The sequence below is a fragment of the Peromyscus maniculatus genome, chromosome 1 (assembly GCF_049852395.1).
Source record: "Peromyscus maniculatus bairdii isolate BWxNUB_F1_BW_parent chromosome 1, HU_Pman_BW_mat_3.1, whole genome shotgun sequence".
Lineage (NCBI taxonomy): Eukaryota > Metazoa > Chordata > Mammalia > Rodentia > Cricetidae > Peromyscus > Peromyscus maniculatus.
This window is the reverse complement of record NC_134852.1, coordinates 117,975,245-117,999,568: the sequence shown is the minus strand read 5'-3', so window position 1 is coordinate 117,999,568 and position 24,324 is coordinate 117,975,245. Positions and strand designations below refer to the sequence as shown.

At 43.6% G+C, this 24,324-nt stretch overlaps 1 protein-coding gene across 1 annotated transcript in view; it reads right to left on the bottom strand.

Moving 5' to 3' along the window:
- Window positions 1-24,324, bottom strand: part of Ppfibp2 (PPFIB scaffold protein 2) — a 153,902-nt gene that overhangs the window by 39,318 nt on the left and 90,260 nt on the right. The window contains 2 exon segments of the mRNA XM_076549819.1: window positions 10,076-10,207; window positions 21,177-21,290. Coding sequence (XP_076405934.1) covers window positions 10,076-10,207; window positions 21,177-21,290 — 246 coding nt within the window.

Genomic DNA, 24,324 nt, shown 5'->3' with positions numbered 1-24,324 from the left:
GATGAGACTGGGGAGCTAAGGCAGGGTCGGGCTCTACAGATGAGGGTACTCAGGGTGACACTGTGTGGACAGGAAGTCACTGAAGCTTCCTGAATGGAAGCTTACAAGTACACATTTGTACTGGTTGTGAGTGGGACAGGAACTCAAGTCTGTATCTAGACCCCTGATTGAAAATTTCCTCAATAAAGGGGTAACACTCAGCAATGCTATTTTTGTTGGTTTTTACCTTCCAAACATTGAAGATTACAACATGTACTACCAGTGTGCTCTGCCAACATTTTCTTGAACCAAAATTCACTTAATGGACAATCATTTTGGGTAACAACTATTTACTATCAGAAGAACTGGCATAAAGATCATTAACTGGTAGCCTGAGTATCTTCAAATGGTTTATCCTTTGTGACCTTGGCCCTGTGTTAAACACTGACTGCTAAATATCCACAGGAACAATGGCATTAGCACACTGATCTGAGTGGCACTCCCATGCTCTCAAAGCTTCTAAACTTTAACTCATGACCAGCCTGTCCTGTCCCAGGTAAGCTCTAACATGTCACACTGGAGAAGTTTCAACTCCTCTTTCCAATTTACACCTCAATACACACAACACTCCCCTCTAATTGGCCACCATGTAAACTCTTGCCTATCCTTCACCCCCCTCAGGCAAAGCTACCCAGACCTCCACATCACATTAGGCCCCTCTGCAGGACTCTCTGGTGTTTCCCACAGATCTCCTATATGGTTTATCTGTAGGGTTGCTAATGGCTTGTTCTGTTCTCTTCTGTAACGTCTGGGGAGTCCTTGTGAACCTCTTACCCAGCAGGTCCTGGCACATAGCTGTTGACGAATGAATACCTGATACTCAAGTCATTATTTAATTGGCTTAGGTGTCTTTGCATTCTGAGATAATCTACCATGAAGTAACACTGCTTCCACTTGAATCTTATAAGATGATTTATGAAAAATGACTTACAGCTGGGGTGAGTATTCTTGATACCTTTTGAAAGAAAAAAAACTTCTCCAACCTAAGGTGACCATGGATTTGATTTTCATCACTGGGCTTAGAGACCTTTGGTCACCTATTTGAGCTTGCTACAGATTCAGAATCATTTTCTAGTAATGTTGTCGGCCCTGCCCAAGCTGTTCCAATGCTCAGCAGGTAGGAAAAGTCTTATCTGTTTTGCTCCTGTCTTAGGGGCTGCTCAGTTTGCTGTGAGAGACAAGCATGCCCACAGTGGTGGAATCAAGGAAGCACAGGCTACAGCTCTCTGGGTTCTTGAGACTTCTTTGGCATATGGCCTGAAAGGTCATAAACTCATGATACTGTGATTATTATGTGGGCATTATTTTTCCTGGAAATGCAGATGATGACTTAATTGTTCACAACAAATGAAAACCCTAATGCTTGGTTTATTCTCTGAGGTGGGGGTAGGGCTAAATGTCTCTAAACATAGATTTGAAAAGATTTTTTTCCCATGATGCTGTTTTTTTCATTAAAGAGAATCATACAATGAAGCTTCATTTAAACACCCAGTCCAGGAAGACTCCAAGGTAAGTGTCTGGATCATACATTGGAAGAAGGAAATCCTGACTCATCCTTTGGCCCAACACCACTCAGAGCCCGTGACAAACCTCCATCCTATTCCTGAAGATGGGGAATGTGGCCTTCTGAGGGCTATTCTCACCTGTTAAAAACCCTGCTTGATGAGAGTTCCAGAGCCTACCTCATATCAACAGAGGCTTGTATAAGCCCAAGTTCTGTCTGAAGTAACAGCATATCCATGCAAAGCCACTGCACACAGTTCTGGTTAGGAGAAACTTCAGCCTTCCACAAGTGAGATATCACACACACACACACACACACACACACACACACACACACACACACACACACACACACATGCTCTGATATACTTAAGTGTAGTTCCTACAGGTGACCCCTCCCAAGGGGCACAGTCCTGGCTGCAGGGCTGTGGCTTGGCTTCATGGTCATCGGCCACCACCTCCTCAGGGTGGTCCCTAGTGAGTAACAGGCGCTCTTGAATTTGCCTGTGGATGTCCATCTGCAGCCTACACATCTGTTCCTGCAGCTCACTGATCACATTCAGAACTGACTGTGGGAAGGAAGAGACAGGAGAGAAAAGCACTCAAAGTCAATCACCTTCAGATGCAGACCTCCCTGGGAGAGTAGCTGAGAAGAAAAGAAAGTTTGAAGAGGGTAAGCACAATGGGGGAGGGGGAGGGTGGCCCTCAGTCCATGGCCAGGTCCCGATTTGATGAAAAATATACGCATCATTTTTTCCCCCTGAGGCCTGGTTCATCCTTGGACCTGTCTTGAAGTTTGACATCACTTTCTGCATAATACTGGATGGCCATTCTTCTAAGTCAACAGCTGAGGTACAGAGAGTTTGGCAGATCCCTTCTTCCAAGCAGAAGCAGCAGCAGAGGTAGATGACACACAGCGCAGACACATTCCCTCCACACCTGCATCCATCCATGCTACACCTGCCAACACCCACCCACACATCCAAACATGTCAACACCTGCATATGGGTGAGCTCCACAGCACACACCATGTTTACACATAATAATGCACCCCCCCACTCTAATTCCATTCAGATGCTAATTGGCTCATTTTAACATCCAGCCTATATTCCTCTATCTTGTCAAAAGATGTCCCAAGCAATGTTTTTTTAGCACTGCACTGGAGTGTGGGTGTTTCTGATCTATCAGGACAGAAACATTTCCAGCCACATTTTTTGAGGCTAGGCTAGGTTTCTCACAGACCTGGAACTCACTAATTAGGTAAGGCTGGCTGGCCAGTGAGCTCTGGGGATTCTCCTGCCTCAGTCTCCCCTTGGGATCACAACTGCATGCCACCACACCCAGGCTTTTTTTGTTGTTTGTAAATTCTGAGAATCAAATTCAGGCCCTCCTAATGGAGCTATCTCCCCAGCCTCAGATGTGACTCAATCTTTTTTTAATATAAAAAAAAAAAAAAAAACAGTGAGTTCGAGGCCAGCCTGGACTACCAAGTGAGTCCCAGGAAAGGCGCAAAGCTACACAGAGAAACCCTGTCTCGAAAAACCAAAAAAAAAAAAAAAAAAAAAACCACAATCTGTTATTGTGTGTTTGTATATGTATAGGAGTGAGCTAAGATGCACATATCAAAGCCAGCAGACAACTTAAGAGGAGTTGGTTCTCTCCTTCCTCCTTGTGACTGGGGTCCAGGGTTCAAAGGCAGATCCTCATGCTTAGTAGTGGGCAGCCTCACCCACTGATTCACCTCACTGGCCTAAGACTTCCTACTTTGTTTTCAAGGTTCTCACACCCCTCAGAGGCTTGGCTCTAACTTTACAGAACCCACCTAATCTTTTTCTGCCAGTTTTAAAATTAAGAAGACAATGTTTCATTTCCAGATTTCCTGAACTCACTTCATTCCTGATTTCTTACACAGTGACAGACTAAAGCTCTGTGGTACAGCACTACCTAACAAGTGTATGCACAAGGTCTAGGGTCAGCTTCCTAGCACACACAATAACTTTAAAAAATGTTAATATTAAAAAAAGATTGAGTCACATCTGGGGCTGGGGAGATAGCTCCATCAGAAGGGCCTGAATTTGATTCTCAGAATTCACAAAAAAGAGGAAAGAAACAGCAAAAACCTCACTGGCAACATGGAGTGTGGGGACTGAGGTCCCAATTCTCTGCACCTGTTACGAGCATTGCAAGAATCAAGCGCACTTTTTCTTTCCTCTCATTAAAAACATACCTTTCTTTTAAAAGGCTATTGTTCTCAGCAGTGTCCTTTGTTTGGGGTCTGCCCTTCCTCATATGGTTCATACAGGTGTACTTTTGTCCTTAGTAATTGCCCTTTCCATGTGTTGTGCGGGTCCCTATGAAACCTAGTTTCCCTCAAGGCTGGCTACTCTAAGCCCTTCAACCTCTTACCGATACTGCATCAGAGACGATGCAGTCAGAACTACCTTATTATGAAATCGTACAAGCAGTTCAGGATGATTGAGTTCTCTTTTCTCTAGAGTTCCCAGCCTCTTCGTCACTCAACTCTTCAGAGTACTCTGCCTATGCTTAGTTTTGTCCTCACTCAGATTCATGAGTTTCTGGCTAACAGTGCCCACTCACTCTCATACTCCCACTTTTACTGTGTTAGTCTCACCTTTGCTTCAAAACTGAAACCAAGTCACAGTTCCCCCAGTTTCTGTTCCCTAGTCTCTGAGTGAGAAAAGTGAGAAAAACAACTAAACCTGTTTGATCCCTATCAGCTTCGGCTGTGGACTTGAGAGATCCAGACAGCTGCTGTTCCCTCCCCTCCACTTCCGTTCTTATCTGCATCAGGCAGTTCGCAGATGTAGGTCGTAGGTTGGGTCCACACCTGTTTTCCTCCCTCTGCCTCAGCAGGATCATGTGGTACACTCCAGGTCTGCTGGGCCATTTCCCTAACCACGTGCTGTGGTTGTTTTTTTGTGTCTCAGTTCTCAGACTTGGCAATGAAACTTAATGCTCTAACTCCAGGGCTGGCCATCTCCTCTTCCCAGGTCTTTTTCTCTCCTATGGGGCAGAGTCTTTGGCAACACTGCTGCATCCTTGGGCTACTGATCATGAAGTGCAGGTGACATTTATGAGGCTGTAACTGCTACTGTGTATTGTAATCTCAGCTGACTTTGTAGACTCACCCTGCTGCGCCAGACATCCACTCCCCTTTTCAGGGTTCTCACTCTCTGCAGCTACCAAGCACCTCCCATAATTATCATCTGCCCTACCCCTTCTTACCTGTCAAACCTGCTCACAAGTACCCTTAGTTCTTTCTCCCTCTCTTCCTTCATGCTGGGTTTAACAGTGGCCTGGCCCTCTCCTCGCACACACTGCTGATGAGTGTAAAATCTCTATATTCTATAGAGGGAGATTTGGAAATACTTCAAAATTTCAAGTACAGGTGCCCCGGCTCATCTGTTCCATTGTGAGGGTCTCACACATGTATAAGATTACTTACTACAGCATCATACGGAACAGCAAAAACTTGGAAACAATTTAAATTTCCATCAAAAAAGAATTTTGTTAACTACATTAGGGTATAGTCAGATGTTAGAAAATATGCAGACATAAATACAAACGAGGAATGTTTTGTTGTTTACTATTCTTGCCATGGAAAGAAGTGTAGGAGCATTCCTTTTTTAAAAAGAAAAGTATGAAAATAAAGGAAGTAGAGTATGTGTGTGCACATGTGGTATGTGTGTTTGTGTGCATATGGTTTGTCTGTGTGGGCATATATGCGTGTGGTGTGGATATGTGCATGTGGTGTGTCTATGTACATGTATGTGGTGTGTCCATCTGTCCACATGTCATTTGTCCTTGTGTAAGATAACTCTGGAAGACTACAAAACAAACTAATAGCACGGATCCTGAGTGCTGGCTGGAGCACAGGTGTTAATGAGAGCTTTGGTTAGACATCCTTATGAACTTTTGATTTTTTTTAGCAGTTTCTTTCATATGCATGAAAACATAAATTTATAAAACAAAAACAAAAATATTAACAACTCTCCTCAGCAGGCCAGTTCAGCTCTGAGCAGATACATTACTCCCTGTACTTGTTCTATGGTCCAAGTCCATCATTCTGGTTGCTCTAGTTCAGAAATCAAAATTTCTCCCTCTCAAGTATGGCACAGGAAGAAAACAATGTGTTGTAAGGCACTGTGTGTTCTGCAAGAAAATCCTGAAAATTATTTCTCGTTCTCAGTCAACTGAGATAACCCCATTTCCTGGAATCCACAGCCTGGACCTCTGCTCTCCTTTAGCCAGACTCTGACAACTGCTCAAACCTACGGGGTGCCCTGCTACGACGACGCTAGTGTGGAGGGACTCAGACTCCCTTCTGGAGGATCCTTCTGACCATATGCTTTTAAAATGCCTTTGCTCTGGGGTACCACAAAGAGGTTTTCTTTTGCCTCTGAAACTTTCTTTGTGTTCCATCATCTCATTTCTGATACTTCCTTCTCTTGGCAGTCACTCTACTACGATCCTGCCTTTCCATCAAGTAAATCTAATATTCAACCTGGGTAGCTTGAAATGACCTGGGAATACTGTAAAAGGCTAATGAGGAAAACTAAAGCAAACATCTGTATTCACCCACATCTCAGATGGACCACTACCGACCCAATCCTTGGAAAGGCTGGTCATCAGGAAACCAGCACCTCCAAACCCCCAGGTTTCACAGACTGGCCAACAGTAACCATCTGTACAACTCAAGGACAAGCAGCAGGGTGCTGACTGCAGCCACATGACTTAGGGTATGATTAGAACCATGTGTGTTCTGTTCTGTTAAGAATTGGCCCTATTTTCATGGAAACACTGAATCTGAGGATAATGGCCAAGCTGCATGAAAGAAGTGTTATGGCTTGAATTTGAAATGCCTCAGGAAAGCTCACGTGTTAAAGGCTTTGTTGATGTGATTTTGGGGGAAGTGATTTGATCATGAGGGCTATGACTTCATCGATGGATTAACCCTTGATAGGTTTGATAGGTTCATGATTTCATGGTGAGATTGGGAAGTCATAGGAGGTGGAGCCAGGTTAGAGAAAGTATGTCAATGGAGGCATGTATCTTGCTCCAACCCCTTCCTGTTTCTCTCTACTTCTTAGCTGTTATGGCTTAAACAACCTTCTCTGCCACATGTCCCTATTGTCATGGTCTTCTGCCTCACTGCAGTGAAGCCAGCCTGGAACTTCTGAAACACTGAAGTCAATAAATCTATCTTCTTCAAGTTTATTTTCATTTTTATTTGCACAGCAATGTTAGAGTTTACATATGGAAGCCCCCCAGACTCATGTAGTTAAATACCTGGTCTCTATATGGTGGTGCCCTCTTAGGAGGCTGTGGAATATTTAGGAGGTGATGTCTAGCTGGAGGAAGCAGGTTGCTTAGGACTGAACCAAGCCTGGTTCTTAATCAGAGCTCTCTCTTGTCTCCTGATCTAATGATATGTAACAAGCCTTGTCTCGAGCTCCTACTACCAAGGATAGAGTCCCATTTACTATGCTTTCCTGACCATGACATACTATATTGTATAAACTATGAGTTAAAGATAAACAATAAGCCAGATGTAGTGGTGCATACCTTCAATCCCAGCACTCAGGAGACAGAAGCAGGCAGATTTCTGAGTTCTAGGCTAGCCTGGTCCACACAGTGAGTTCTAGGATGGCCAGGGCCATACAGAGAAACCCTGACTCAAAAACCAAATTATAATAAAATAATGTTGATGATAATGAACAATTTTTCTTCCCTTCTTGCATCCATCAGGGATTTTGTCACAGCAACAAATGTCTAACACAGTGACAAAAGCTATCATAAATGTATGTCCCATCTGTCTATCTCAAAAAGAAAACCAAAATCTTGCCTTTTCTAAACCACAATCAGTCTTGGACACAAGCATTCACTGGTAAAAGCCATGCAGGATAGGAATGGAAGAGGCATTCCCTTTATTCATGCAATTCCAACCACAAGTGACCTGAGCTAGCAAAATGGCTCACTCAAACATTTCCATCACATGCCAACAGTAAGGCTTCAGCGGCACTCATGGTATTCAGCCACTGGTGCTCCAGATAGATTCCAACAGAGGCTGAGGTCTTGGGCAGACCAGTAGAGTATGCTCAATTACAAGAAGGAGGAATGCATTTCAGGTCATGTGGCTGCTCATCGCCTCTCACAGGTTTGAACAGCCTACCAAATTCCTCCACATGGAAACCTAATATTTGTACTGGCAGCTAGGAAGGGCAGTGATTTGGCAGGATGGAGGCCAGGAGCTGGAGAGCTATGTTGCCTCATGCGTGAACACCCTGATGAAAAACAACCTCAAACTCGGATTTAAAAACCATCCTACAGAGAAGCAAGCAAGCAAACAGGGAAGTAACTGCTTTAGTGCACATATCACAGAAGGGAGCATTCACCTCCTCCCTGAATTTCCAAAAAGGAACTGAGTTACCTGGCTCCACACTAGCCCTGCATTTTCTTCACAGATGAACTGACTCTCACTTCCACATACTCCAAGTGGTGTCAACCCGAGTGCCAGGCCCAGTCAAGCATGAGACCCATAATGACCCTACAGCTTTTGCTGCAACCATTAAGAAAGAGTATCTGTAGATGTCAGTCTAGAGCTACTGATGGCTATCTTTACCATGAAGGGGTCAGCCTCCCTGAGAATAAAGCAAACAGAGAATCAAGGACTGCCCTAAAATGGGCTTTTAGAGGCACGGTGAGATTGTGTGGCTCTAATCATGCTGTGCTCTAACCCTAGACTTTTCAAGATGTGTCTTCTAACAACTCCTTTCTCTCCTCTCCCAACCCCCCCCCTTTTTTCCATTAATGGCTTTAAATTATGTCTCTGACAATTTACACCCCTCACAGAGCTCCCTGAATTCTGCCTCTAAGCACCTAATGCATGCTCACATATATCACAAACCCTAGAGCACTGACAAAATGACTAACCCAGGAGAGTTGACTGTTTCTCTACAAACAATGAAGAAGCAGTCCACACAGGTCAGCTTTCAGTCTAGGTGAACTTTGCAGCATGTGACTAATGTGTCATAGTCCACCTTTCCATGGTCAGTGTGAATAACATTGTCAGTAAGGAATCATAAAAGCTGGCTACTACTACATGACCCACACTATGCTAAGGGCTACATACACAAGTTCTCCTTAAATCCTCAGAATGACTAAGGAAATAGCAAGCATCACCACCATCTTATAGAAATAAATAAGCAAGAATAACTAGAGATCCAGGAGTTAGTTAAATTAACAGCCAGGAACTCAAAGCTAGGGAATATCCAAGCATGACTCAAAGCCAGAGATGAGCTCCAATAACTGGCACTCTTATCAGGAGCTCCTGTCCATAGCTCACTACAGATCTCATTCTTTGACCACCACCCATCTTACTAAGAAACATGTTCTCAAAAGCAATTCGAGGAATGTCTCCTGGCATATTAGAAGTGGCCCAAGCTCTGTTATCAACCCAGAAAAACATGGCAGATGTCAGTATAAATAATGTTAGCACTTATCAGGACCAATTTCCATCTTTTGACTTTTGAGAGAGCTAAACAGAGGGGACTAAATAGAAACCAAGTGTTTACAAAAATGCCAAATACCATGATAGCACTCCACATCTGTGATTTAATTGGTCTTGAACACATTCATTATTGATAGCACTCCACATCTGTGATTTAATTGGTCTTGAACACATTCATTATTGATAGCACTCCACATCTGTGATTTAATTGGTCTTGAACACATTGATTATCCATTTTTATAAATAAAGAAATTGAAGTTCATACAAATTATATAACTAGTTTGTTGAAGTCCAGAGGGCTACTGAGTAGAGCAGTAAAGAAGCCAAAGTTTCCCTAAACTTCAAACTACCCTTCTTCCATGTGTCACAATGCCAGGTGTGAACACAGAACACGGAGGTGAAAGTTAAAACATGCTGCTCCTGTAAAGAAGGTGTTCTGGGCCTAAAATTCTCTGAACTCTATCCAAAATAGACTCTGGCATATTCTGACCAATGATATATGCGGTCTGAAGAACAAAACAAAACAAGCAAACCTTCTTTCAGAGATGGCCTGCATGTGGGCTCACCCACCCACCCCAGCAAGAGAAAAAAAGCCCACAAACTTGGGGGTGTAGGCAATGAAATGTGTATCTGAAACTGTCCCAGGCCTGCTGGGAGGCTAGCTTCCTTCCCGTTGTTGTCATTACCTTAGTTTTCACAAAAGATGTCTTGTGTCCCTCCACATGTGCCTGATCCTTCCCTTTCGACTGCTTCCCTTTCCATCCCTGTCAGCAGTTTGAGGAGAGAGCCCCAAAGCCAAAACTGAGTGGTTTGGGCATTGCTGAAATGTGCAGCGACAGCAAAACCTGATAACTTGGTATTAAACAGATCATTGTGTCTCTAGTCCATGAATATTCCTGGTACCCAGCAGCTGCTGGGACTGCAGTCGGCCAGATGGCCTAGGAGTCTAGTACAATACAGGGCCCACCCCTACCCCACCCTGATGTGATGCATCACACTCACCTCTGCTTTTCTCTGTTTTTCCTCTTGTTCTTTCTGTTCTTTCTCCATACCAACCAGCTTAAGCTTCAGCTCAGACACCTCAGTCATCAGATCCAGCTTCTGGGTCTCCAAAGATGTGCGACTTAGCAGCTCCTGTAAGCAAAAATGGATCTCAGCATCATAAGCCACCATGGCCACAAGGTCAGCTGCAGCTCCATCCATAGCACATGAGGCAACATCTACACTGTGTCTTATACAGCCTGGAGTAAGAACTACTGTATAGCAGCCATGGGTCTATCAGGAGCGGTTTGGCGACCCAAGGTCACTTGGGGACAGCACAACCCCTGACATCACCCAGTATGCTTTGAAAGACATTTCTCAAAAAACATATTTCTCCATAGTAACCATTATTAATTATTTTCAGAGAAAATGAATGGGCACTTTCAAAGGATGAACATTTCCCAGCTCTGTTTTCAAGGCGAAGCAGCAAGCCTTCTCAATCAGAACAAATGAATATGAATTCATGTTGACAACAGTTTTTGAAAATAGAAATTTCTAGACCAGCTCCTGGGTACAATCAAAGATCAGTCTAGTTTTCTACAAATGTCAACATAAGACATCATCATAATGAATCTAGAGAGAAGTCAGAGTACAGAGTGGATTCCTGATGAGTGGTTCTGTTAGTCGGGTCTTTCCTGAACTATACCAAAATTACAACTGGCTATTATAGGATATAGATAAATTTATTCTCTACTGATTATGGAAAGACCAGGTACATTATTTTTAGTCCTGCTGTTACTAGAACAGTGGCTGACAATTAAATACCCCAGCTCCTGGACACCAAGCCTGCCATAAACACATACACACATTTATTAAACATAAAGAAGAGGAAACAACAGAGGATATAGGCAAGACAGTGCTGAAGCACTATTAAGGACCAGAAATACTTCCAGTGGTACAAGGCAATACGGTTTTGCATCAGCAAATGGCGATGTCATGATAGCCAAAAATCCTGGCTCATGGTCGACTTTGTCCGCACAGGTTCTAGCACTGAGGACCTACAAGGAAACCAAAAGAGCATCTGGAAAGAAACAACCTCGTGCATGGTCTGAACACTGTGTGTCATCTCAGCCAACCCAACTTTGGCACACAGAATGATGGTCTCTGATTTCTTGGTCTCAAACTGTCCTGCCATCATGAATCAGAGGAGTTTGACAGACGCTTTCCTAACCTCCCCCTGAAGGTCACCAATCCCTGACAAATCTGGGCTACAAACTAACTGGACTGGATAACGAAAAGCCCTTCTGAGTCCTGGGCCAAGGCAACAGGCTCCTCCTGGTCAGCCGGACTTGAGGCTGGATGACAGGGCAGAAGCAGGAGCACTAAAGCATTTAAAACCCTGGGATACTTGGCCATGAGGAATCAGTCAGATGAGATATGTCCAAGGTCATTATTTGTTGAGTGCTTCCTTTACAGCAAAGACTGCTCGCTGTTTTTATACATATCCTCTTCACACTCCTCCCCAGGGACTTGGCAGTAAATACTGGTATCTGAATTCTACAGATGAGAAAACAGGCCCAGGGAAAGAAAGCAAATCTGCTAACCATGGACATAATGCCAATCATAAGCAGAGTTAGTTTGCAAACTATCACCTGTTTGACTTCAGAATTCATTTCTGTTGTATTTATCATCCTGTTTTCTAAGTTGGGGTGGAAGGTGTGGGCTGTGAGTCAAAGAATTTAAAGAGAAATAACAAAATGTTGAAAAAGGCAGTTAACAAATATTCACTGAGCCCAGGAGATGGCCACTTAGATTGACAGGGCTTCACTGAACACATACAACATAGAACTCTGTTGTTGGGGCTGAGCAAGCTGTAAAGCATCTTAAGCAGTTCTTCCCTGGGTGGCAGGACACACCAAAATGATGATTTCTCTTGGCCTTGAGTATGTGAAGTTTATATGATGTTCATAATCCTCTCTTCTTATCATTTATTCTCTTCTACATCCTCTTCCCTCTTCCTATCTCCATCTTTTTCTACACTTCATTCTCTTAATCTCTCTATCCTCACATCTGCATGCCTTATTCTAAAACTAATTTTAGGCAGTCTGCAAAACATATATTTACAGTGAAAAATATATCAAGGCTAGCAAAATGGCTCAATGGATAAAGGACTTGCCATTCGAGAGTGGGGACTTGAGTTCACATCTGTAGAACCTATGTAGGAGTGAGCTGGACACAGCAGCAAAGGACTATAATGCCAATTCTATTCTGGCAAAATGGGATGCAGACACAGAAGAGTCCACAGATGCTTACACAAACCTGGCCTGATACACACAAGGCATGCTAGCTGTCTCAGAGAAGGTGGAAGGCATGAAATAACATCTGAGGTTTTCCTATGACCTCCAGATATATGTCATGGTGCACATGTACACACACACATACTCATACACACACCCACTGTACATGCCCACACCAAAAGAAAAAAAACATAAAAATTAAAAGTAGGTAAGATAATAGGAGACACTGAAGACACACAGCTAGTAGAAAACTGGTAAGTTACTACAAACAGCTGGGGGTGACCCACAACATGTGGATACACAAGTTTCTGAGCTGCCTATGCAAAGGGACAAAAACATAATTCCACAAAGTAAAATCCATAAGGACAATTTCTCTGGTGTGCTGAGATCTAAGAAAAAAGGAGTCTTCTGTAAGACTTCATTTGTTTTTAAACACCTAACCCGTAGGCCAACATTTAGAAACATGACAATTGAAAGCACAATCCCTGTGGGATGCTGGATGATCTTAAGATGATAACCACACACTTCTGTCCAGGGATCAGCATTCCAGACATTGCTTTGGTGAACTTTTAAAAAGCCTTACAATGTATCTAAGTCTTCTGTGCTCTCATCACTGTCAAAGCCCTCCTAGTCATTTAAACTCCCAGGTTGTAATTAGTCACACCAATGTTGCAGCTGATGAGGACAGTGCTGTAATTAGTTCCAATAGCCATCCTCATTAGTTACGCTGGTGTTTAAATTGGTCATGCTAACATTCCAAATGTACATTTGGGGCTGGACACGCTCAAATTTTAATCTGAAACCTGAGGTTGTTTAATTGATTACAATTCGCTGATAACAAAGCTTTACTGGCTCCCTAGTGCTTCTACCACTTTCAAGCCTTTTGTTGATATTCCTGCCTTATCCTCGCCATGAACATTACTAGTCTAGTCCATGAACTCAAAAAAGCCAGCCTTCAAGTCAACACATCACCGAGATCCTCTCACATCTGTGTTCACTGCAGCAATGTTCACAACAGCTGTGTCATAGACCCAAATTAGGTGTCCACTGACTGACGAATGTATAAAGAAAATGTGTACATACATGCAATGCAAAGTTTTTTCAGCCATAAAGAACAAAGTTAATGTCACTTGTTAGAACTGGAAATAATCATACTAAACAATTAGATCAGTCACAGAAATAGACATTTTGTCTCTCAGTTTGGAACCTAGGTTTTACATAGCTACATAAAGTTGTATGTGCACATGATGTAAAGTACAACTGAAACTGTGTGGAGGAAGAAAGGGGATTTATAGAAGGGACAGGGATAGGGGAAGGGAGGGCACCAGATATGGGGGAGGTCCATTGGACTACAGTTTATACCTGTATTAAAAGTTTTTGAAAAACTTATTGGATCATAAAAAGAGATATGAAAGCACAAGTTGTTAGGAAAGGGATCAGAAGTGGGACAAGAGAGGGTAATGGGTGGAATATGATCAAATTACATTAAATACATGTGTAAAGATGTCATGAGACTTATCACATACAATTAATATAGACTAATAAAAAAGACAAAAAAAAAACCCAGAAAATAGAATTTTAATGATGACTGTTGTTGGGGGGAAAAAAAGTCAAGCTTCAACAAGTTTAAGCCAACCCAGCTCAGTTTCCCTGTCTCAAGACCCAGTGAGGTCCCTGGTCACTATTAGGAACCAGGTTCTCTAAAGTGCATAACTTAACCTCAATGTTGCCTTTCCACCTCCAACACGAACAGCAGTTGCATCTGACAATGTATGCTTCCCTCTCCCCTGTCATCTCAGATGAAGAACACTCTGATCCCACCAACCCCACTTACAGAACAGCTCCCATCCCAGGCCTGCCTCCAGACCATTGCGTGTTCCCATCAATCGTCCACATTTATCCCAAGGCAGCACTGTTCAGCTACAGCACATTCTCCCAAATACCCAGAAGCAAAGCAGTTTCCACTCCCCCCAGGCATTTGTCTTTTGATCAATGGCTTTTCTACGTACATTAGGTGATGTGCGTCTTCTCAGGAACTTCAGCATCCTTGTAAATGACCGTTCCGTTCTGAATCCTGGTGAATGATCGTTCTGTCCTCTATCTGCTTGCAGGCCTTCTGTTCAGCTTCACACTGACCTCAGCCACTGAGAGCTTTGCTTCTCACCGGTAGGGTCACAACTAGGTCCTCATCTGCACCCAGAATGTGTTTGCTTTGTCTCCAAAGTATTCACCTCTTAAGTTCTCTTGTCTGACCTTTTTCAACTATCCCTCTTGCTCCCTCAACCTAGAATTTCTTCTTCTGTGTCCACTGGTTACTTAGTAACTCCCTGTTTTCCTGGTCTATCAACTTTCTTTAACAATATTTGTCTCCCTGGCCACTCTGTACGTGGAGGTTTGTCGTTTCATTTGTATTTATATCTACACCAGAAAACTCCTTCCCCCAATGTCCCCTACCCCAGACCTGATGGCCTTTGTTTACCAGGGCCCAGATGGAGCCAAATCTGTTTGTATTTGCTTCCACTCCTGATGACCTGAGCATTGCTACTGAAAGTCATTTAATCGTGCTCATCGGTCTCAATACAAATTCACCATATCTGAATACAGCTTATCTGCCAATAGTGCCTGGTAAAACCTTACACATCCCTGGTTTGTTCTCTCAGTGACTGTTCCAAATCTTTCCTGTCCCTCTAAGCTTTAGACTCCACAATGTCCTCTTGCCAAATAACCTCTCCTCCTATCTACCAACACAAAAAACCCCACCACCACTCACTTGATTTACATTCTTTTTATTTCAGCATTTTCCACTATCACCTCCTTCATCTCTCTTAAATCCCTATCTTAGTGGGAGCAAACATGCTTGTGTATGTGCGCATGCGCTTTCTCTCCCTCTCCCTCTCCCTCTCTGCAGGTTCTCTCACTTTCAGGAACTATTTTGTATCACAGAAAGCTGGGTGTGTTGACATCTGTAACCCTAGCACTCAGAGGCTGAGTGAAGGGGGAACCCAGATTGGGCTACCCTGTAGGCCTCCCCAACCCCTGTAAGAGAGAGAGACAGACACACGCACGCACGCACGCACGCACGCACGCACGCACGCACGCACGCACGCACGCAGAGACAGAGAAACACACACACAAACACACACACACACATACACAGAGAGAGCTAGAGAGAGACAGAGATACAGAGAAAAGTAGAGACAGAAACAGAAATATACATACAGAGAGAGAGAGAGAGAGAGAGAGAGAGAGAGAGAGAGAGAGAGAGAGAGAGAGAGAAAGAAGTGCTTCCAGAAATTTGTTTCTCAATTACACCATTTTGACTGACCTTCCCACTTCCGCCCTTCAAGGTTATCCTCACAACTTGGTAAATATCAGTTACCTGGGCAGCTAACCAGTAAGTAGTCTTTGTTGGTGTCCCTTGATCTTCTTCTAGCTAGTAACTCAGATGGACTCCCATTCACTGGGACCTAGCCACTCCCTCACCTTTGTGCTGCCTTGGAAGGAGCTCCCACCAAGCTCTGCGCTAGTCTGGGATAGGACCATCAATCATGCACTCTGACCGGCATTTAATCTCATCCTCACCATCAGCTCTCATTCCTTGGGCTATAAGCATGATCAAATTTCTGACATTCTAAAGAAGCCTCCCCTCTGAACTCCCTTGCCTTTAAAGTTACCAGAAACTCATAGGTCCTGTCTCTGCATAAGTAAATGTGTGCTGTGTGTGTAATACATACATATACATCATTACATATACATATATGTGTGAGAGAGAACCCTCCCTCTACCCCTCCCCCCTTGCTCCTCTTCTTCGCACTCCTCAACAAGATGTCTGTCTGCCTGCAGCCTGCTTGCTGCCTTCGCCTAAGTAAGGGGCACAGCCTTACTTCTAGGATCCAGTGTCTAAACTTCAGCTGCAACTTATATTTCTAGGCTTTTACAGACTCCATAGCATTGATTCAGCATAAGTTCCTGTCTGTCACCTCATCTTCCCTTTACCATATGCCCCTAACCATTCACTTTGCTCTCTCCTCTCCTTTGCTGGCTGGCTGCCTTTATTCTGTCTTCTCTAAGGAAAAACGTTGCTGTGTCACTGCTAGCTGTCACTCCCAGCACTGGAGTCAGCTCTGGATGCAAACTGCCTGTCTGAAGCTGCCCAGGCTTCCTGACCTACAGGGTAGGACCCCACTGGGCAATGCTTAGAGTCCTGCAGCTACCGTGATGGATGCAGGGAGGCAGCAGCAGGGGGGCAGTAGGCTGAGGGTAAGGGAAGGAAGCTTCCCAAGCAGCACTGCGCCTCCTGCTCCTAACTACTGCAAGGCTGCCTGCAATTTAAATGACAGGGGGCAAGGAGGAGGGAGGGGCATGGACAGCTTATTTCACTTAGTGTGAAGGACTGTGAAACTGGGTAAGGACACTTTAAAAAGAAGAATGAACAAAATTATCACTTGCTCCTCTCTTTTCACCGCCACCACTAACTTCTTCCAGAAGCACAAGAACATCTCCTTTCTCAGAGATGAAAGAAAGTTTACATCTCAGAGCAAATGGCCATTTCCTTTTTCCCAAGGCTCAGGTCCTGACTGGAGCTGATAAAAAAGAAATCTGCCTTTCAACTCATTCTCTCCTTGGAGGACCACATCTTGAAGCAATTACCTCCATCTTTAAGAGTGGAACATGACCCAGGGAATTACTAACAGGGGACTGCAGCCAGCCTGGCAATCTGAAACCAGAATGAAAGAATGGGCTGGGGAAAGACAAGAAAGCAAAACCCTGCCACTTTGCCCTTTGAAGTCACTGGCTCTGGCCTTGCCATGGAGCTAGGATCATGAGGAACACTGCAGAAAAGAGATTTCCAAACCAACTCTGGCTCCATTCAAGCCTCATTTCCCACTGACTGAGTCTCTGAACTCTCAGTCTCACTTGTACGTACACTACTATGCATCACTAATAATAATAACAATAAATTCAAAGAAATAAGAACAGATTTATTGACCTTCCCAGATCAACATCCAGGCTCCCTGACTCCCAGTCACTCCACACCTCAGTTGGCTTCACATAAACCCTGGGGTTCTATAGTTTAGGCTGGAGGCTTGAAATACACTGATGTTGTTTCCTATTTCTCAGAGCAGGGTAGTGCCTTCACAAACTCGGGACAATTTGCATCCTCCTTTCCTTCCCAAGGTATCTTCAAGCATGTTGCCGTCTAGGTGGACCTGCCCCTGTGTTGGTTCTGTATACTTCTGGTTTTTCTACTACCAGGAGAGGTCTTTGTATTTTCTCCTGGAGACTGGACGAGTTCATGTTTAATTGCAACAGGTAGGAGATCAGTGATGAGCAGGGGCTGGGCTGGACTAGTCTGGGGAAGTCAGAGGAGGCCTGCCTCATGAGATGGGTGAGAAGCTAATCTCTGCCTCCTGGACTCCTGGAAGAAGTCTGACACTGGTACACCAGCTATGAGAAAAGACATCTCAGTGGGATTGCTGGAACTTAACAAAGCACTAGTTTTGGGCTATGCATATTGCATCTGGGTTTTCTTAAGTCTATGTCATGGATTAAGAGAATGGCCCTCACAGGCACATATGTTTGAATGTTTGGTCCCCAGCTGTTTGAACTGTTTGGGGAGGATTAGGAGATGTGATCTTGTTAGAGGTGTACCACTGGGGATGGGTTTTGAGGTTTCCAAAGCCCACACCATTCCCTAGTTATCTCTCTCTTGCCTCGAGTCTGTGGAACAGGATGTAAGCTATTGCTCCAGCATTATGTCTGCCTACCTGCTATTATTTGTTCCCAGCCATGATGATCATAGACTCTAACCCTGTGGAAATATGAACCCCTCCAATAAACTCTTTCTTTTATAAATTACCTTTGTCATGGTATCTTAACTAAGTAATTAAGTAAGTGGGAGAGTCTCCCAGTGCTATTCCAGCCCGTGGGTGGGAGACAGTCTAGAGCATACAGTGTAGGCTAGAGATCTCCAGGCCAGGCATGACCTATAGTAACTTACTCTGTAGTTCACACAGGACATTTCAAAATGGAAATGAGTTGTTAAAATTTTAAGATATCTTTAAATCTTTAATTTTTACCTGGGAGGGGGAGAACAGCAACAAACTAGACTATCTTGCATTACTGAGTCCACAAAGGCAGTAAACTAGCACTCAATAACAGTACCTTTAGATAAGATGTATCAGTGTGCAGTGTTATCTGGACCAGCACATTTTGGGGAAATAATGGGTACCAGGCAAATAGAAGGCCCTACTGGAGACAGGGAAAGATCTCATCCAGAGCAATGGGCCAGGTCTGGCAGGACAAGAATGGTCTCCCAGGCTAGCAGAAAGAAGCAATTGTGTCCATTCTCTGCCTCTAGGCCATGAGTCATTCTTGTTCCAACCACCAGAAGCCAAGAGCCCTGCAGCCAAGGATATCTCAGCCAAACTAGGCAAGTCTCTACCTGCCCCCAGCTCATAGGACATATACATATTCCTGGCTATAAACAGCATTGAATCAGCACTGTGGTGCAAGAACCAAGGGTCCTCACAAACAGCATCGAGCAGATTCCACAACAGCAGCAGCACTGAACTGAAGATCTAGAGCTGGAATCACCAAATCCAACAAACATCTAATGGGAGCTGAGGTTCAAATGTGTCCCATAATTTGAACTTGTAACCTTTATGAAATGCTACCCTGAAAAGATTGAGAAGCCATACTGAAAGTTATAGACACAGAACTTGGTCAAATTCTAGAAGTGACAAATGCTGAGCCACCCTTATTCTAAACTGTAGAAGCTGATGGGTGACATCACATTTACTATGTAACAAACCGATGCTTGATACCTCACTCACAGCACATGGCAAAGAATTAGAATAAATGGGATACCAAAGCTATCAATCTAAGATTTTAAAAAAGTCCAAAATGCTTTCTTTGTGATAATGCTGACAGACAGATAAGCCAACCTCTGCCTAGGCAGTGCTGGCCCTCTCTATCAGACTCCTCCACAGACAGAAACACTGCCATAGTAGAGGGAAGTAAAGCAGTTCAGAAGACAGCACAGTCAAACACTCAACTCCAGCACTACAATGTAGCCATTCTCTAACCTCTGAAACTGTGGCTTCCAGCCAGGTGCCACCTTCCTGAAATGTCATCCCTCTGACATTTTCTCATTTATTCACTTTCATGTTCTGCTTTCCATGGTCTCTTTTTGAACTGTTTACAATTGTCTATCATCTTCCTTCCTTACCCTCCCCCATCAAAACCACACCTCAGGCAACCTGTGTGTGTTTCATGCAAGATTTTTTCCCCCATCAGACTATTTTCTTTCCTAGGTAGTCAAAAGATAGATTCATTTTTTTCTTCTAAAAAAGACCTGTTGTTGCTAGTCATAATTTCTCAGGAAAAATTATAAGTAAGAAAAATGGTATGTAATCTAAACAAAAGAAAACTGAACTGTGTAATTTATTAATCAGGAGTGAGAAGATAGCAAATTAATTATAACCTCCACACTGCTGCAACTAGTGTTTTGTTTTGTTCTTTGAGACAGGGTTTCTCTGTGTAGCCCTGGCTGTCTTGGAACTCCCTCTGTATACCAGGCTGGCCTTGAACTCAGATATCCACCTACCTCTGCCTCTGCCTCCTGAATGCTGGATTAACAGCATGCACTATCACCTGGTAACTAGTATTTATAAAGACATGTCCATCAAGATACTGATTTACCCTTTCTTCCCTTAACTTCTTCAAATGAACCCAAGCAAAACTAAGACACCCTGAAACTATGACATTTATTCTAAGATCCACAGTAGAATGCAAAGACTGTTTATAGGCTGGTCTTGACAGTTTAATAGAAAAAAAAAGTGGAGCTCTAAGGAAAGGATTATAATCAGTCATTTAAGTAAATCCACTCATTTTAAGGGAACAGCTTTTGTTCTCTGAACAGAGGATGAGACTCTACAAAGCACACACACATAGAAGCTTCCTGCACTCTTGAATTTTCAAAATAGCCAGTGCAAGGATAATTTTAAGCAAAGGAAATCTATGACTGGATTGAATCAAAAGTCTAACGGTGTGCTCAGCAGACCTTAAAGATTTTTCATGACAATTCAGGACCCCTTTGTAATAGCCCCAACTCATTTTTTACATATGATACAATTATTTGTGGAAGAAGGATGGTTAGGTCAATTCTAATATTTTGACTTACAATAAGTGTAATTCTTAGTAGTGATGGCTTCACTGTTACATTTTTCCAAATGGAAAAGAGCCACCACACCATATTTAAACATACAAACCCTAAGGACTAGACGATCCCTCTGTGGGACCACAGCTTTGCAAATCATGTGTACACACACTGGAACTACCAAAAGGACTCTGTTTACAAAGCAAGGAGGCAACTAACTATTGCTTTCCTTTTTGATATCTACTAAATTACAGTAAGGTGGTATTTATGTCATAGTTTTTAATCAAAAGAAACTACAGAGGGAATGACTAGAGTGAGGGTGGGGAAAGGGGCAAAAAATAAGCTGACACGTTGACTTTCTACAACCCCAGATGCCACCCCTTGGCAGATGACAGCTTCTATGATAAAATGATATGACATGGCCAGCAGAGAGAAAGTGTTCCTGGGACTCTGTCTAACCAGCTCAGCAAGTTATTTCCCACCGGCCAGCCCCGCCCCACTTCACCCTCACTGTTCAGGTTGGTTTCACCTGCTGTCTAAACATTGCACAGTGCACAGCCAACCCCACCTCCAGGCATCATAGGAGAGTAAGTAGGAGCCCATAAAGGGGCATTAACATCAGAGCTGCTTCAGGCCCAAAGCCCTCCACTCCGCCTGCCCGTACCTGCTGAAGCATCTCTTCGGCAGCATTGAGTTTCACCTGGTGTCCTTCCAGACACACTTCAAGGTCCCGGATCTTCTCTCCTTGAGCTTCCACTTGGTCTGTGAGGACACTCACCTGTTGCAGAACATAAACAATAGTGGAGGACTGTGTGTCAGGCAGAGAAGTCCCCACTATGGGGTGGGTGAGCTGTGAAAGCAACCTACTGTTGAAGGCCTTTCTTTAGGTGAGTGAGTTGAGGAAGGATCCCAGAGGAAGGCAGTTCCAGTTAGAATCTCACCTTACCAGGCAATCGTGGCCACTGCCTAAATGCCTTGGTTACATTTCCTGCTCTTGACAGACTTGAGAGGAACGTTCCTACCCAAGAGTCATGAGAGCTGCCTCTGAGCTGGACTCCTGCCCCTATTCCTCTAATAGGGCAGCCCGACTTCAATGCATATCTCAGCTCCTGCCAGGGCTCTGCCACCTCATGGGGAAGAGCAATCCAAACCTTTATGGAAACCAACCAATGACCTACCTCTCTCATACGGGTGTGGGGACTGCTCACCTATCAAGTGAGTGTTTGGAAGTAATTAAGGAATGTGGGACGTAAAGGGCATGTATTAGCACTGACAAAACTTGGCTCCGGAAAGGTTTCTGTGCTTTACAGGCCAAAACATGACTCTTAAGTCATATAAACACCAAAGCCACACTACACACACGTGGCAGAAAGAAGTCATTTTTTTCCTGAGGAACCCTGAGACTGTCTATGGAAATACTAAGAAAACTTCATTTATACCAAGTCACTTTAATTAATACTCTCTCTCTCTCTCTCTCTCTCTCTCTCTCTCTCTCTCTCTCTCTCTCTCTCTCTCTCTCTAACTGTTTTGGTAGGCTTCTCTATTAGCCAAATGACCCCTAGGATCCTTTCTATGTTTTATTTATTATGAGACAGTTCCATCCAGGAAGACGAAAGAGAATGGGTAACCTTCCAAAAATGAAGGAATCAATGAATAGTAAATCATAATCTTCTTGGTCCTTTATATATAGGTTATTTTAGTTAATTTCCAATTCTAGTGATTAATGAAGCATGAAGAAGTTAATGTAAGTTCATTTATGAGTGTTTAGATGAATTTTATGAATTAGAAAGTTCCTATTCTCAAAGGCACACATTTAAATGAGCCTGTCAACTTTATATATTGTACTTCTAGACCCAAATAGGAGTGAATGATTGAAACATTCTTGAAGCTGATACAGGGTGTGCTGACATCTCAATAATGTCAAGATGGGCTCCTTCCAATGACTAGGCCCATTTAAACAACACATTTGTGAGTGTGTTTGTGTTACTGTTAATATTCCCTATTTTATATGCATGGTTGTTTTGTCTGCATGTGTGCCTGCATGCATGTGTGTCCAGTGCCTGCAGAGGACAGAAAAGAGTGTCAGATACCCCAGAACTGGAGTTGTTAGTTGCCATGTGGGTGCTGGGAATCAAACCCAGGTCCTCTGGAAGAACCACCAGAGCTCTTCACCTCCGAGCCATCTCTCTAATCACATGTTTTTATTTGGTTTTGATCCTTGTTCCTGAATACTATCAACAGCATTAGTCTTTTCAACTAATAACTATACTTTCAAGAGAGTGGGACTCTGGGGGAATTATTGTACTTCCTAGACTTCAGGGTTTCTGTTTTGGGAAGGTGTTTTGTGGCTGGCCACTACAAGGATTAAAATTTATAAAGCTGTACTACACTTAGGGACCATGTGCTGGTGGGGGTTTGTGGAGTAGGCCAGGTCATAGGTCACCTGTACAGGAGGCCAAAGACAAAGAGCTACAGGGGTCTTCTGAGCTTCAGGTCAACTCTATTATGACTCAGGAGGTAAGGAAACTGACACTAAGATTTCAGAATCCTATCTTCATTCCGTAAGAACAAATACTTTTCAGTCCTATATTAAACATAATTTTGGGTATTGGGAGGGAACAGAAACTAATCTTGTTCTTCTACAAATAGACCCAGAAAACTTTATTCTGGGTCAAGGGCTCCAACTCATTCAGTCTGACTCAACCGCACTGTGGATTTTGCAAGAGGCTGTGCCCTGATGAGAATCACAGAACCAGCTCCACGGGCCACTACTGAACAGGGCAGAAGCAAGAAGTTGCCCACAGCTCCTGGTGGAACAGAAACCATGAGGGTCAACTTTCACCTTTATTATGCAACAGCTCCCCAATTGTGTTTGGATTATTTAAACAGGGATTAGTCAAGAATTTGGTAAGAACAGAAATGGCTGTGAAAGGGGGCATTATTACACTGGACTTCTTTATTAATTGTAATCCCCTCAAAATAGCTATGTGTTGTTTCAATCATGGACGGACCTGGTTCAAAAGTTTGCAAATTCATACTGCGTGCTACACAGTTCTAAATTGGATTGTCATTTCATGAATCATGTTTTGGGGATGAAGTTTCAAACTGTCCATCCTTCAAGGGACCTGTTCTATAAAAGCAGGCCCCTGCTACCCCCTCAAGGGGGCTTCCACCCCTTCTTCCCAGGGACTCCAGCCACAACAGCCCCCTGCTGTTCTGTCTGCACACCAAGGATACTTCCATCTCTGTGGGTGGGCTGGGCTGACCAGTTCCTTTGCCTGGAATGCACTCCTCCAGGTATCTGTGATTCCCTCCCTCCTGCCGGGAGCTCTTGTCTGCACACTCTTATCTGGATTTATTTTTCTCCATGGTACTTATCACTACCTGAAGTATTTTAGGTATTAGTTTGGGTTTGTGCACTCTCTCTCCGTCTTATTCACTGCTACACTTACAGGATCTAAAACCAGTATCTGACAAATCTGATAGTCAATTACTTTATAATGATTTAATTATTCAAAAAGTCAATGAAGGAGCTGGAGAGATGGCTCAGTGCTTAAGAGCACTGATTTTTCAAGAAGACCCAGGTTCAATTCCCAGCATCCACATGGCAGCTCACAGCTGTCTGTAATTCCAGTTCCAGAGGATCTGACACCCTCATACAGTCATATGTGCAGGCAGAATAACATGAAAGAAAGGAAGGAAGAAAGATAGAAAGAGAGAGAGAGAGGAAGGGAGGGAAGACAGGAGGGAGGGAGGGAGGGAGGGAAGAAGAAGGAAAGAAGGGGAAACAAATAATAAAACTAGCCTATAAA